The 15,666-nt window shown below is 35.6% G+C and overlaps 2 protein-coding genes across 3 annotated transcripts in view; both read right to left on the bottom strand.

The window, feature by feature from the left end:
• Positions 1-44: 44 nt before the first annotated feature.
• bbs5 (Bardet-Biedl syndrome 5) lies at positions 45-7,627 on the bottom strand. The gene is made up of 12 exons (XM_065251407.2): positions 7,439-7,627; positions 7,061-7,143; positions 6,456-6,521; positions 6,255-6,304; positions 6,044-6,171; positions 4,007-4,142; positions 3,836-3,931; positions 3,696-3,758; positions 3,397-3,531; positions 3,237-3,320; positions 2,983-3,006; positions 45-1,717 (listed from the first exon to the last, which is right to left on the bottom strand). Exons 1-12 carry the CDS (start codon positions 7,498-7,500, stop codon positions 1,616-1,618), a joined length of 1,029 nt encoding a protein of 342 aa, XP_065107479.1. The 5' UTR covers positions 7,501-7,627; the 3' UTR covers positions 45-1,615.
• Positions 7,628-9,238: 1,611 nt separating this feature from the next.
• col28a2a (collagen, type XXVIII, alpha 2a) overlaps positions 9,239-15,666 on the bottom strand; it is a 33,034-nt gene continuing 26,606 nt past the window's right edge. For both annotated transcript variants that reach the window (XM_073811961.1, XM_065252311.2), the window contains exons 31-36: positions 15,571-15,607; positions 14,824-15,381; positions 14,492-14,724; positions 12,069-12,297; positions 11,780-11,974; positions 9,239-11,605 (exon numbers count right to left, since the gene is read on the bottom strand). In XM_073811961.1, the coding sequence (XP_073668062.1) occupies positions 11,598-11,605; positions 11,780-11,974; positions 12,069-12,297; positions 14,492-14,724; positions 14,824-15,381; positions 15,571-15,607 (1,260 nt within the window). In that variant the 3' untranslated portion in view covers positions 9,239-11,597. The remainder of the gene's footprint in view (positions 11,606-11,779; positions 11,975-12,068; positions 12,298-14,491; positions 14,725-14,823; positions 15,382-15,570; positions 15,608-15,666) is intronic.

Raw genomic sequence — 15,666 nt, 5'->3', positions numbered from 1 at the left:
TGAAGGGGGGGCATCATTACCTCTGGTTTGTTTGTCGCGTCATTTGTACCATGCACTTTTGAAAACATCTGACTAATACTGTGACTCAACTCGTGTGCCGATCATTCATGTCAGTATATCTATTTAAAGAGAGAGTTTAGTCCAGAATAGAAACTCTGTCACCTTAAAACCTTTACTATCTTGGTGTACACTGGAGAGACACATGACGCTAAGTTTTTAATTCCTTTAAATAAATCCTTCTTATTTTTTAACTTATTAAATGTTGTCTAAATCAGTGGTTCTCAAACTGGGGGCCGCGAGATGGTGCCAGGTGGGCCCCACTTTTATGATATTTTATACAATACATTAATTTATCATAAATTCTGTGTAATGAAACATCAGAAAAATAAGGCTACTAACCAACAGCAATACTTTGTATGATTGAATATGTTTTGTTTAATTCAAATTATTACGTTTTAGAATGTTTTATGTCATAAATTTACCCAAGGGGGGATGCACCGTATCCAAGGGGGGGCGCACGCCGGAAAAGTTTGAGAACCACTGGTCTAAAGGGATAGTTTACCCAAAAAAACAAAAATGTCATCATTATTTACTCACGGCCATGTCACTAGAACTTCCAACGTCTTGCTTTGTTTTTTAAAACCCAAACACAGATTTCTCAAAAGTGATGTTTTGGGTTTTTTGGTTATAATGGGAGTGGTTGGTGACCGAGGTGGACTCAAAAGTATTAAATAGATCACTTGAATTCTGTCATATATTTAAAGTGTCCTGAAGTCATTTACTTTGGTTGTTTTACATGATTTAAAATTCGTAAAATAAACAACAGTTCAGACAGAGAATGTGTGCTGAAAGAGAAACAGGTCAAGACTTTCATCAAATAATAGATTATATATTAGTTTGTTTTTCACCAAACCTAAAATATACAACATGAGGGTGAGTAAAAAGTGACAAAGATTTCATTTTTGGGTGAACTATCCCTAAAACAAGTCAATCCTTTCTTCTGGTAAGAGATATAACATAACATGTCATTCTCATAAACTTTTTTATTACAGAACAACTGCAACATCTGCATGTTCTTTACACAAAAAGCTTATGTTCTAATGCACAAGTCATATTTTGCATTTATTGTACAAGTATAAATATACCTTTATGGATACATTCATATTATAAAGTAATATATTCCTAAACTTGGTCCAAGACATGTTCATATGTTCATTATCAGACATCATATACCAAATAAATAATATCATACAGTATATAAAGTATGGCTGTCAAACAATTTTGTTGTGATTAATTGCATACAAAATAAAAGTTTGTATTTGCATAATATAGGTGTGTTTACTGTGTGTGTATATACATATACATATATATATATATATAAATGTAAGATTTTTTATAAACAAATTTGTTTTATTTATATATAGTATAATATGTGTGCGCGATAAATTGTTTGACAGCCGTGATATTGAGTTTGAATTCTAATATAAATAATGGAGAAAACACTTAATGATGTATGAAAACAATATGAAACAATTTAATTCCATCTCTAAGTGTCAATCTTTTACTGTACAGCTGTACATCTAATGGTCACACAGTCTCATTTCATTTCCCTGTTTTATCCCATGACTTCCCAAAGTCCCTGTAGTGTAAATCCATCCTTCAGTTTCTCTACAGCCAAACCCAGCTCTTCAGAAAACACTGCTTCACGATCATGTTGCTTAAATAGAGAAATAAAACACATTACTAGAATAGCAATGATCTTTAAGACAAAACATTTGGAGTTGGCTTAGTAAAGTCAGGTCTTAAAAGGACACTCCACTTTTTTGAAAATATGCTCATTTTCCGGCTCCCCTAGAGTTAAACATTTGACTTTTACCGTTTTGGAATCCATTCAGCTGATCTCCGGGTCTGGTGGTATCACTTTTAGCATAGCTTAGCACAATCAATTAAATCTGATTAGACCATTAGGATCTCGCTTAAAAATAAAAAAAAGACTTTCGATATTTTTCCTATTTAAAACTTGACTCTTCTGTAGTTACATCGTGTACTAAGACGGAAAATTAAAAGTTGCAATTTTCTAGGCAGATATGTCTAGGAACTATACTCTCATTCTGGCATAATAATCAACGACTTTGCTGCCGTAACATGGCTGCAGGAGGTGCAATGATATTATGCAGTGCCCGAAAATAGTCCCCAGCTATTGAAAGTTACCAAGAGGACAATTTTCAGGCAGTGCGTAATATCATTGTGCCTCCTTCAAGTTTTAAATAGAAAAAATATTGATAAGTCTTTGGATATTTTTTGTGCGATACTAATGGTCTAATCAGATTCAATGGATTGTGCTAAACTATGCTAAAAGTGGTACCACCAGACCCAGAGATCAGCTAAATGGATTCCAAAACGATAAAAATCAAATTGTTTAACTCTAGGGGAGCTGGAAAATGAGCATATTTTCCAAAAAAGTGGAGTGTCGTTTTAATGTTTATAAAGACCTTTTTAGGGGACACTCAGAAGTTCCCCAGCAAGCAATTTTGCATTTAAAAGACATCTAAATAGCCATCCAAATACAGCCCAGATGTCCAGACTAAAACAAGGCAAAATTTGATCCTGTCAGAGAAAATTTAATAGATGTTTAACCGTAGCCAAAAAAATAAATGAAACCAAACAGCTTGTAATCACTGTTGACTTTGCTTACATGATAAAATTCCACATCTGTCAAGTTATTTGGACAAAAACACCATGTAACCAAATTAAAAAAAAGTTTATTTTTGCTAGAACTGGGTTACTCATAGCCGGATTATATTGTGTCTGTAGTTAAGCTAGACGGTGAAATAGCGATTAATGCTGTGTTTGGTGACCCAACCCAAGTCTATACAACAGCCAACAGAATAATAATGAACATCATTACAAACTGAGCATAAATTTGTCAACTGTTTTAACTGGGTGATATACTCAGAAATCAAATGGTTATAATCCATTTACCTTATTTCCATCTGCAAAGTAAGCCTAAACGAAGACAATAAACAAGCAAAGAGTTAAATATGAGACATATCATATCTTAAATGTCACAAATAAGTTTCCACTTTTATCAGATCATGAAAACATTTTTGAAACCAGGCAACAGGTCTGTGGGACATTGTGTGTCATGGCTTAAGCGATCAGCTATTTTGAGACACACACACAGATCTAGTGACAGCATCATTATATCTGAAAGTAGCAGATGAAGTAAAACTCACAGTAAATGCATCGGTGTGCTCATCTGGTTCAATCTCCACATCGTCTGGAAGTTGCTCTACAGTCAATTCCTCCAGCGGCTGAGGCTGACAGGACATGAAAATCATCACTGTGTTATCCAACAAACAAAGCACATAAATGTCCACCAATTTCTGTAAATACCTTTTCCTCCATCTCATATTCAACACCAAAGATAGGGTTTGCCGAGTACACTTTATGTAACGAGTTGATTTCCTTCACCGCGTCTTGTAACTTGTCCATCGGATCGATCTTGAATCCCAGCACATATCCTCCTGTCTATGAGAGCAAAGATTGACATACCACAACATGAAATGATTATGTTTTAGTATAGAAGTTACACTTGACAAATGACTTATGACTGAATATTAAATGTCAGTTTCATGCCAATCATGTTATATGTAATATTAATGTTTTTTCTGGTAATCCTGGGGTAAACTTACTTGCTGTGAGCTTTCAATGACAAGAGCAAGTCCAAATTTAGAATCTCGAATCCGTATGGAACGCTTAAAACAGTAAAAAAGCAGGATATTAATATCTATAAATTATTAAAGAGATAAAAAGAGATAAAGGAAACGCTCACAATCTGCAGATATGGAATGCTGACGTTGAAGCTCTCGTTCATGTTGGCATGCCACACGATCCTCACGTTTGTGATAAAAAACGTACCGAGATTACCCTAAAAACACACATGATGGTGACGGTCAGATTATTACCATTACAGTAAAACAGCAGACACAAAGCAGTGTATTACCTGATCACTAGAGAGATTCCAGACTCCATTAATTTTATGATAAACCTCCTCCTGTGGCAGAAGTCTCAGCTGTTTATTCTGTATCAGAGCTCCTCTTAACTTAAGATCACGATACATTTTGGAGGTCTCATACGCCCTACAAGAGACACATAACTTTACTTTATTAACTTTTAGTTATGTACTTGTATCTAGTTCCGGTACATTTCCTATAACACTTTATTAATATTAAAATATGTTTTATGAAAGGAGGAATTGTTATATATATAAATTAATGACATAAAACAAATCTGAATTAAACAAAACATTAACCCCCGGTTTTACAGACAAGGCTTAAGGCTAGTCCTAGACTAAGACACATATTTGAGCTATCTCAACTAAAAATAACTTGCACTGACAGATCTTAAAATAAGCCAGTGCCATTATGATGTGTCTCAAGATAAACTCCAGTAACATATTTTTATGAATCATGTTTATAAAAGATGCTTAAACATCTTAATTTAAGAAAGGCCAAGTCCTGGTTTTAGCTAAGCCTTGTCTGTAAAACCAGGCCTAAATGAAATAATGCAGTGCTGTTGGTTGGTTTAGTTTTGATAACACAGAATTTATGATAAAGTAACGTATTTTATAAAATGTCATAAAACTGGGCGCCCTCCAAGGAGGGCCTGTACCCCAATTTGGGAAGCACTTACACTGCAAAAAATTATTTTCAAGAAAAAAATTCTTAGTATTTTTGTCTTGTTTTCAGTAAAAATATCTAAAAATTCTTACATTAAGATGCTTTTCCTTGATGAGCAAAACAACCCAAGAAAATTAGTCTAGTTTTTAGACCAAAAATGTCACATTTTAAGTGCTTTTGTGTATAAAACAAGCAAAAAAATCTGCCAATGGGGTAAGCAAAAAAAATCTTGAACCTTTTTCTAAAACACTAAATTCAAGAAAAATTCAAGAAAAATGTGCTTACCCCATTGGCAGATTTTTTGCTTGTTTTATGCACAGAATCACTTAAATTTGATATTTTTGGTCTAAAAACTAGACTTATTTTCTTGGGTCATTTTGTTCATCAAGAAAAAGCATCTTAATTTAAGAATTTTTAGATATTTTTACTGAAAAAAAGACAAAAACACTAAGATTTTGTTTTCTTAAAAATATTTTCAAGAAATTTTATTTTTACTGAAAACAAGACAAAAATACTATCTAAAAATTCTAAAATTCAGATGCTTTTTCTTGATGAGGAAAATTACCCAAGAAAATAAGTTTAGTTTTTAGACCAAAAATATAAAATTTTGAATATGAATTTTTCTTGAATTTAGTGTTTAAGAAAAATTTTCAAGATTTTTATGCTTACCCCATTGGCAGATTTTCTTCCTTGTTTTATGCACAAAATCACTTAAATTTGATATTTCTGGTCTAAAAACTAGACTTATTTCTCAAGGTCATTTTGCTCATCAAGCAAAGCATCTTAATTTAAGAATTTTTAGTTATTTTTACTAAAAACAAGACAAAAATACTAAGAATTTTTCTTCTTGAAAATATTTTTTTGCAGTTTGAATGCTGGGATACAAATCAGCAATCACTTACCAGTTGCACACAAATCTCTCTCACCACCGGATTTATGTATACCTGTAATATCTCATGAGCCATATCTTTTTAAAATATTCACATATTTGAATGAGAGATGCAAAAAATGAGATTGGTGTTCTGTTTGTTCCCTCTTCGTCATTTTCGTTTTTCTTCTTGTGCACTGGTTGGTTATGCCAAACAGCTAATCAGAATGATCCGACTTCCAGACGAGGGCCACTACTGATTCGACATGGTGAATCAACCCACAAAACATGCGACGGTGACGTAATATAGCAGACGATGCAAAACACACTAAAAAAATTAAGATGGTGCTCAAAAGCCGCCCAACCATCAGCTTGGTGTGTGCCGGGCTTTACACTTAAGTGTAATACATTTATTCATTTAGCTGACGCTTTTATCCAAAGCGACTTACAAATGTTTTTATTATGTATGTGTATGTACATAATAACCAAATACCTGTGAACAGCAATAACAGATGTAAACAGTCTTGGACTTCCTGGAACCACATTGGTGAATATGAACTCAAATCTAGTGTTATTAGATTTGGTCAATATGTAAAGCGCTTCCGTCTGACCTCTTAGTTTCTGGAAACAAAACAGCATCTAGATGAGCTTTTAAATAAAGTGATTCCACTTTATTTGATAATAACATGAAAATGATGTCTCACTGAGTTTGCCGTCCTTGTGGTGATATTAATAATGCAGTTGTATCCCACAGCTGTTAAAAAACACAAAAACAATATGAATCAGGTAATGATTGACAGTTCGGATATCTATTAACCCTCCAATAGTTGAATAATTTGATCACACACATACACAACAATCTATTGCTGTGAGATGTTATTGTTTGATATTTTTCAGATACTCACACAAGTTAACTCTTGGAAGTGCCTGTGAATGCCAGATTATCCTTAAATTGGTAACTAGGAGTCTACCTGTATGAATACAAAAAAAACAACGGCATTGGATTGTAATAATCTAAGCCATGCCCATGCCCCCCTTGTGGGTCCGTGGTGGTATTACTGGGGTCCTTCAAATATAGTTTGAATGCAAAATATAAATAAAAATGCATTAATAGGTTATTCATAAAAAATTAAACTGAAAATGAAGAGCATAACGTTCCCACGATAAAATCTATTCAGATAAATTAAAATGTTATGTATCATGGCAAAAATTATTATTTTAATATCTTTGTAATGTAACCATCATAATAATGTATGTGTTATACATAATAATAATAAATGCAATATTATTTGATACATGCACTGGGGGTCCTCGCTTCTCCTCTATATCTATTAAGGGGTCTTTGGTCTAAAAAAGTTTGAAGACCTCTGGTTTAAGCAATATAAATAGCCATAACTACCAATGACATTTTACATCAATATACCCCCCCCAAAAAAAAAATCAATGATGGTAACAGCAGGTAATGATGCTGAAATTGTGATATTTCACATTAAATGTAAAGCTTTCACACCTCTATCCCCGTTATTTCCCTTCGTGTCCTCTATTGAATCCAGGCAGTCAATGAGAACCTCGCCTGGTCTGCTTTTCATCTGCCTTAAATGAAACATTAAAGGTTATAAGGTGACATACAGTATAAAACCTAAATGAATCGCATGCTGTTGGGCATGAAACTGTAAATGGGTGTCACTGTGACCCTCATCCACGGTATAGACAGTAACGAAAACACGCACATTTTACTTTAAAGTATCACTAGCAGAATGACGAACGGGCATGTAGGATTAACATACTGTACACAACTGTTGTGTAAAATGCATAATGTTAAAAGTGTAACTGTATTTTATTGACTTGTTTACTGTTGCTAATGTTAATGATTATCATGAGAACTTACTGTGCAGTGATATCAAATCTAACATCTCTGTCCTCCCACAGAGCATCTAATACTGACGCCATGGTCAATCTGTACTCTCAGATGTTTTGTGAGAAAATAAATACGGTGATTTGGAAAAAACAAACGCTTTCTTCGTCGCTGGATAAGAGGATTTACCACAGAGCGTCACCACGGCAACGTTAGAGCTGCGTACGGTAAGACGAAAGGGACAAACTGCTTTTAAGAAACGCGTTTTATTCCGTGTGCCAAAAGATACGTTTTTTCTTTTCATTGAAAACTGAATTTGATAGAAATATATTTTTATTACACCCTTTTGCTTAGTATGCAGTAATGGCAGTATGCGTGATTCATACTTCAAAGAACATATGTGCGTCAGTGGAAAATTATGTGACATTTTCAGTCAAAATTAAAATATAATTTCTCAAAGAATGTATTTATTACCTGTATATCGAACCATCTGTTTATATTTTCCTAAACCCCTGAATATTAAGTCCAGACATCAGTAAAATAAAGTATAGTGTGATGATGACGTGGTTTTTTTGGATGGCATACTTTGTGTGAATTCTGTGAATTAATGCACAAACCAGAGGCAACCCAACAAAATGAAGAAGGGATGGCCTATTTAAAGAACAAAAAATATTTTATTTTAATTGTCATGTGCACATGAGGAAGAAACAATGGTAAAGGTGCCAAAGAATGCATTGAAATAATCTGTTAAATTGTTCTCTAATATCATAGAAGGTATATGGCTTCATTTAGTGCAAAACTTGTACAGAAACATTTTTACATGTCAATTTACAACCCTAGGATTTGCCCTCAGAATTAAATGTTTCGTTATAACCTTATTTGAAAGGGTCATGAATAATAATTTTGAGCTCTGCTCTGATTGGCTGTCAGTCAGTAACTGGTCAGTCACTAAGTAGCTGGTATAGCTTTCAAAGCAAACAGACCTTTAATGTTTGAGCCTGTATCAGACAAAGATACAGATTGTGAGGAATAAACAATAGTTTGGAGATTGTTAATGGATGGAATTTATTTGTGTTTTTTCAGTATGGACTTGCAAAACATTACTGCAACATCAATTGTCGAACTTCAGCCTAAATGCTAGCATATAGCATTAACTACCATATACCGCTTACTCAACAGTTACAACTTTGTTTTTAGCATTGTAACAACATTGTTATTAATTTAATGTGTAATTTAATGTTGGGGCGTACATCTCGACTGTAACGTCACAGTTGGTGTTATGTTGAGATAGCCTGATTTTCAGTAGAATTCTGCATGCACGAGGTTTACATGAGGACACAATCCTGTTTTGAGGCTCATAATATGTCACCATGTACAGAACTCTTAGTATTCATCTATGCCTCCGTAAATACAGTTGTAAATTCTACGGTACCTTTAAGGATGCAGTAGATCATATAGACATTTCTCCATTACAGATGTGACAATTCTGAAAGCAGCACTTACCTAACTATAGGAAATAATTTTAACAAAACTTAGAGACCTCGCCCTGATATTTAAGTCACCAAATATTTAAATCTAGTTAAAAACTTTTTGATAAAAACTTTTTGATAGTAAGGCTAATATTTGCATAGAATCCCACAACCTCTGCTAACACAACGCACTACCAACGGAGTTACAGGAACCCCAAATTAGTAAATTAATGTTTTTTTTTGTTTTTTTATTCAGACTATACTAAAATGTACTAAACAAACGAAACTTTCATAACATCATTCATGTATTTATATATATTTTTTGCATGCTTTTTCAAGTTTGTTAAAAAAAATGACGCACATCATTATTAACCAAACATTTTATTAATGAAATTCACAAAATGAACAAAAACACCTTCAAAATATAAACCAAATACATTTATAACAGTCAACATATCTATGTCTAATAACGTCTTGTTCCAAAGAACTAACAATGATCAGAAATCTCATCTGGCTCGTTCAGTTTGCATAATCATCTATTGTAATACAAGAATTCAGGTTTGTCAAACTATTTGCAAAAATATTGTAAATGTACTGCAAACAAACACACGTAAAGAAATATATACAAAATCTTAGTACTCCAATAGTGACCTTCAATAGTTTCCGATCAAAAAATGTATATACTTAAAAAAAAAAAAACTAGACATAGACCTACTTGCTTGATAGTGTTTTTGTGACCTAATAAATGCTTCTTTAAATCACAAATTGTATATAAATTTAAATAAAACAAAATACATATACAATCAAGTCCAAGTGAAGACTGCAAAATATATTTTTATATGTCACTTGTTACGGCAGTGCACAGATTCTCAGTATATACCATGAAAAATAACAAATGTTGATATGTTTGAATACTGTATGAATGAATGGCCTGCTGTGTTTATTCATAACAGCACATTTCTATGACAAGATGAACATTCATTATAATACCAGTGTTTGACTTGAGCAGGTGCAGTTCTTGTTTGTTGAAATCCTAAGAATTGAAATGGCTGATAAAAACCACAATCTACATCAAACCTTTTCTCCACATTCTTAAAGAGATACTTCAGCCAAATATTAAAATTACCCCATGAATTACTCACCCTCAAGCAATCCAAGATACACATGACCATCATCTTTCAGACAAGCACATTTGGAGTTATTTCAGTAAATGTCCATGCTCTTTCAAGCTTTACAATGGTAGAAAACAGGAATCAGCAAACAATTTCTGACTTTAAACCCCCAAAAAGTGCATTCATCCTTCAGATAGGTAATCCACACAGCTCCAATGTTTTAATAAAGGTCTTCTGACTGTGGGTAATCGATGCAATTGTGTAAGAAAAAAATCCATATTTCAAACTTTATAAACTGTAATAACTAGCTTTCAGAAACGCCGCCATCTTGGACTCTTACTGTGCGTTCACACCAGAAGCGGAAGTGGCGGCAAAATATTGCTATTCGCGCATAGTTGGATTCTTGAACATTTTGAGTTTATTTTGAGAACATTTTATAACATCATTCATGTATTTATATATATATTTTTGCATGCTTTTTTCAAGTTTGTTAAAAAAAATTACGCACATCATTATTAACCAAACATTTTATTAATGAAATTCACAAAATCCAAAAGAAAACAATCCATATTTCAAACTTTATAAACTGTAATAACTAGCTTTCAGTAACGCCGCCATCTTGGACTCTTACTGTGCGTTCACACCAGAAGCGGAAGTGGCGGCAAAATATTGCTATTCGCGCATAGTTGGATTCTTGAACATTTTGAGTTTACTCGCTTCATTTGTCCATGAAATTCTAGTCATTTAAGACATTCACACGTAAATTCGCGTCATAGGAGGGGCTTTAAGCTTAAATTTTGTAAATCTACTCCTCACTCACTTTCTTCCAAGCAAGATCCTTTTAATTCCTGTTAAAGTACGAAGATGCCTCGTGCATTAGCGATGATGATTGTACTCTATTGTTGTTTTGTTTTTCTGCCTCGCTTCTTGTAATCACGTCACTGCTAGAGCAAGCTTCTGATTGGTTAACGCGCCGTGAAAATCCGCCAAAGTTCAGATTTTTCAACTATCACGTGGCAACACTTATTTCGCGTGTAACAGACGGATGCCACAGGATGACTGTTCGTGTCTTTGCATTGACTTAACATGTAAATTACTCGCGCTTGCCGCCTCTTCCGTGTCTGGTGTGAACGCACCATTAGGAGTTTTAGTGTAGTGAGTGCTCATTGCCATGGGTACGTTGTGCAGTGACTCTTGTGAAACATGTAAGTCCAAGATGGCGTTACAATATTGCATCGATTACCCACAGAAGACCTTTATTAACCCATGGGGTCCGTGTGGATTACTTCTGTAAAGGATGGATGCACTTTTTTGGGGTTCAAAGTCAGAAGTTGTTCCCTGTTTTCTACTTATATAAGCTTGGAATAGCAAAGACATTTATTAAAATAACTCCAAATGTGCTCGTCTGAAAGATGATGGATTGCTTGAGAGTGAATAATGGGGTAATTTAGATATTTAACAGGTTTAAAGCTGCTTGAACAATTTTATGATGCCAGTATCTCATCAACTGATTAGAGGAGTGAATGGTCTATCACATCCATCATTGGAGAACTTCAAAGTTAATTTTTGAAGGTTCAGTGTAGAGTGACTGAGGTGAGATCTTCATCCATGTTAACCAGCTGTAATGAGAAATAAGGACAACTTACTTTTCAAACTTATACTTAAAACCTTTAATACCAAATAAAAGCACATTAAAGCACATGTTAACTTTCATATCTTCAACTAACTATCACAAATATGTTGGTAATAATATCTGAATGCACTCAGTCTGCAGTGTGATGCTGTTATAATACCTTTAATGGCGAGGACACATGTCTTCTTGCACTCTTCCTCTGTTTGGAAACGGTTCTCATTGCCTTGGCAGCCTCCGTACCAGAACTGTGCACAAGAGTTTGCCTGCTTGTCGTAGTACCAGCGGATGATGTACTCTCTACAGGAACCTTGACTTAAATTCAACAGACATCGTGGATCCAGAGGAGCTAATGACTCTGATGCAGAGAGGTAGAGAAAGTCATATTAATAATAATGTTTCACTGACTGGACAAGTCATGGAGAGTCATGTGCACCGTGTGTTTGTATTACCTTTAATCACAACCGGACGAGGCTTTGTGTTCACGTTTACGGACCCTGATGAAGATAACGATACTGATGTAGATACTGATGATGTAGAGGAAGATGATGTAGATGAAGAAGATGTACTGGTTCCTGGCTGTACGGGCTGGACAGTCTTATTGACAACAACAACGGTGCCTCCGCCTTGACTTTGGGTTTTTATGTCAAGGTCTTCCCATTCAAAGTCATCTTTGTCCACCTAAATAGTAGGCACAACATAAAATGAAACAGTGGCCTGGTGCATAAGCATTAACCAAAGTCCGTCTGATGCATACTGTAATCCAAACCGGCAAAAACTTTTTAAAATCTGATTGACATTGCAGCAAAATGCAAGTGTTGCAAAGAGTTTAGTTCATATTCAGTAACACGTAATAATAGTAGTAGTGAGTTATGCATTTGAAACCAGTATTTATTTTTTGGACAGCCATACATTCTGATCACAAAATCCACCCACATTTCAACAATTTATATGGATTAGTTTTTTTAGTGCTTGGATTTATCAAATGATCATTACACAGCTAGTCCTTTTTGATCTAGATTACTTGTGCCACATGAAAAGTGAAGCCAAAGCATTTTGATTAACCCCTGGTGGCTGGCTGCACTATAGGTCATAAACCCTGTAAGCGAATGGGTCATAAGCCAAACTTAAAAATGAAATAAACACATTTCCATAGATGGTTTCTGTTATTTTAGTTATTTCTTATCACGTTGATGCACTTTTAAGTTCGTTTTTCAGTTCCTAACAACACCAGACTGGTTTGTAGCATCAAATTCGCATCTACCGCGCGTAGTTGGACGCTTAAACATTTTGAGTGTACTCGCTTTATTCTAGTCATCGAGATATTCACACAGAAATTTGTGTCATTGGAGGGGCTTTTGCGGCTTGCTTCCTGTAATCACGTCACCACTAGATCAAGCTCCTGATTGGTTAACACGGCACGTTTTTCCGCCAAAGTTCTGATTTTTCAACTCGCGCGTTTCCAGTGGCAACACTCAATTCGCGCCATTCGTACGAACTGACGCGTGAATAAAGCGGAATCACGTCTGCCGCGCTAAATGGCCCATTCGTGCCGCGAGACCTCCAGACGCACGTCAATTCGTCTTTACATTGACGCCACATTCAAGTTGAGAAATGTTCAACTTCTGCCGTGAGCAACGGCAGTGACGCGGCGCCGACGGATCCACAATTCAGTTCGCCAACGCTTGACGTCACCCATTAAAAGTGAATGGGAAGCGTCAACGCTTACGCCCCGTGTGAATGTGCCGTGACTTAACATTGAAATCACTCGGGTTTGACTAGCTGGTGTGAACGCAGCATGATGACATAATTTTTGTGTTTCTTAGTCAAACAGGAATATGGGCATCTCAACATCGCAGGCTCTCCAAAAACCATCTTTGGTGCAGAATCTCACTGGCCATTTTGGCTTCATTATTCCACTGTGAAAATATTTAGAGTCACGTCGTCCATCTTTTTTACGGTCTACACTTTAAAAAGTGCTGGGTTATTTTCAGCCCAGCATTGGGTCCAAAAGCGACAAACTCAGCTTTTGGGTTAAATTAATCCAGATTTTTTTATTTTTGGCCCAATGACTATATTAAAACAACCCAGCATAGGTAAAATGGTAACACTGTAGTTAAAGGGGTGTGCATAAGACTGACAGGACACCTTCATAATAATGACATTGCACGTGTCATGAACATGAAGGAGATTTTATGCACCTTTATGACAACTGTCATTAAGTGGCATTCACTCAATTATGTCATTTTTTAATGCAAAGATGACATTGTTTGGGATGTCTTTGTAATGACAACTTGACATAAACCAATACATCATAACTTGTCATAATAATGCCATAGCAGATTAATGATCTAAGGACACTACCTAGCTTTATGGGTTAACATTACATTGAACTGGCATGACATTGGCTGTCATGAGGCCATTATAATTGTGTCATGAATATTTTTCTGACCACTTTTTACCAGTGATACAAATTGAATTTGTCATTAAAATGTCATTGTCAAATGTCAGTCTTAATACTCTGTCAAGTTGTTTTATAACAGCATCATGAATATTTTTCTTGACCTCAACTACAGTGGTACATATTGAAGCTTAAAATAGGTAGCTTCTTAACTCTTTCACTGCCAGCATTTTTCATGATTTTCACAAAAGTTGAATGCCTTGTCATACAATATATGAACTAAAAGAACAGACCCTCTGCTTTCAAAGAAAAAAGTTGCGGAATTGGATAATAGCGGTATTGCAGATTGACGAGATATCTCGTCAATGGCGGGGAAAGAGTTAAGTTTGATAATTAATCTGCTATGTCATATTTATGACAAGTTATGTGTCTTGGTAATGTCAAATTAAACTGACTGAAGATGGTGTTTATAACCTGTGTTTTGAGAGGGCCGGGGTTGATAGGAAGAGGGACGGTGTGTCCTCTTCCTCTGGTGTGACTCTGAGTTCTGTCCACTGCTTCCTGAAATCTGCTTCCAAAGGCGTTATCGTCATAGCCGTTGTTATAGCCGTATCCATTATTTCCATTCAGCCCGTTGGAGACGCGGTTGTAGATGAGGGCTCCATTTTCATCCTCACAGAATTGACTCACCAGCTTAGATTCCAGAGCTGTATGAAAAGACCAAACATGGACGTTTGTGAAAAAAATTTCACTCATGATATGATTATACTGAATATATATTTATATAATTTTTCTTTCATGCTTACCTGGCAGTGTGTTGTAGTCATCAATGAGAAACATGTGCTCACTGTCAGGGTCTGAGGCAATGAGGTTAAGCTCTCTGAGGAACTCGGTCTGTGTTGGGTCAGAGGTGTTAACTATACCCAGTGCATACATCTCAATGTTAGCCACTTGAGCCTCACGCACGGCAATATCCAGCTTAACAGGTTCTCTCTTATCCGTCTGTCCGTCTGTAATGACGATGGCAACTTTCCTGACACCGTTCCGGGCACTGTAGAAAGCTTCCTGCGTGGCTTTACGGATGGCCGTGCCCGTGTAGGTGCCCTCTCCCATGTACGGCATGTTCCTGATGGCCTTCTTCACATCCTGCTTTGTCATGTATCTGGCCAGATTAAACTCCAGATGGACTTCTAAGCTGTAGAGAACCAGACCGATTCTCGTAGTGTTGCGGCCCACCGTGACGCGGTCCACCAGCGCTGTGACAAAGTCCTTGATGATCTCAAAGTTTTCTGGACCTACGCTCTCCGAGCTGTCAATCACAAACACCAGCTCCATTGGCCTCTCCTTACACTTGATGCCGCATCCTAAAAACAACAGAAATAAATAATTGCAACAAAGCATTTCATATTGAAAGATGATGTAAGCAACTACAGCCACTTACATTTAGACATTTGACAGACGCTTTTATCCAAAGCAGTTCATATCGTGCAATCCAGTGCAAGTGTGTTACATACTTTGCAATCATTTTTTCAAGTATTTAATCTGAGACTTACCACAGATCTCTTTAATCAGCTTGATTATATCTTCTCTCTGAAAAATAAATGATTGGTTAACATTTACATTTTGTGTAGTTGTACAGTGATCTTTAA

This window comes from Paramisgurnus dabryanus, chromosome 15, assembly GCF_030506205.2.
Source record: "Paramisgurnus dabryanus chromosome 15, PD_genome_1.1, whole genome shotgun sequence".
Taxonomy (NCBI): Eukaryota; Metazoa; Chordata; class Actinopteri; order Cypriniformes; family Cobitidae; genus Paramisgurnus; species Paramisgurnus dabryanus.
The sequence above is the reverse complement of the archived record's forward strand: the minus strand, read 5'-3'. Positions and strand labels throughout refer to the sequence as shown.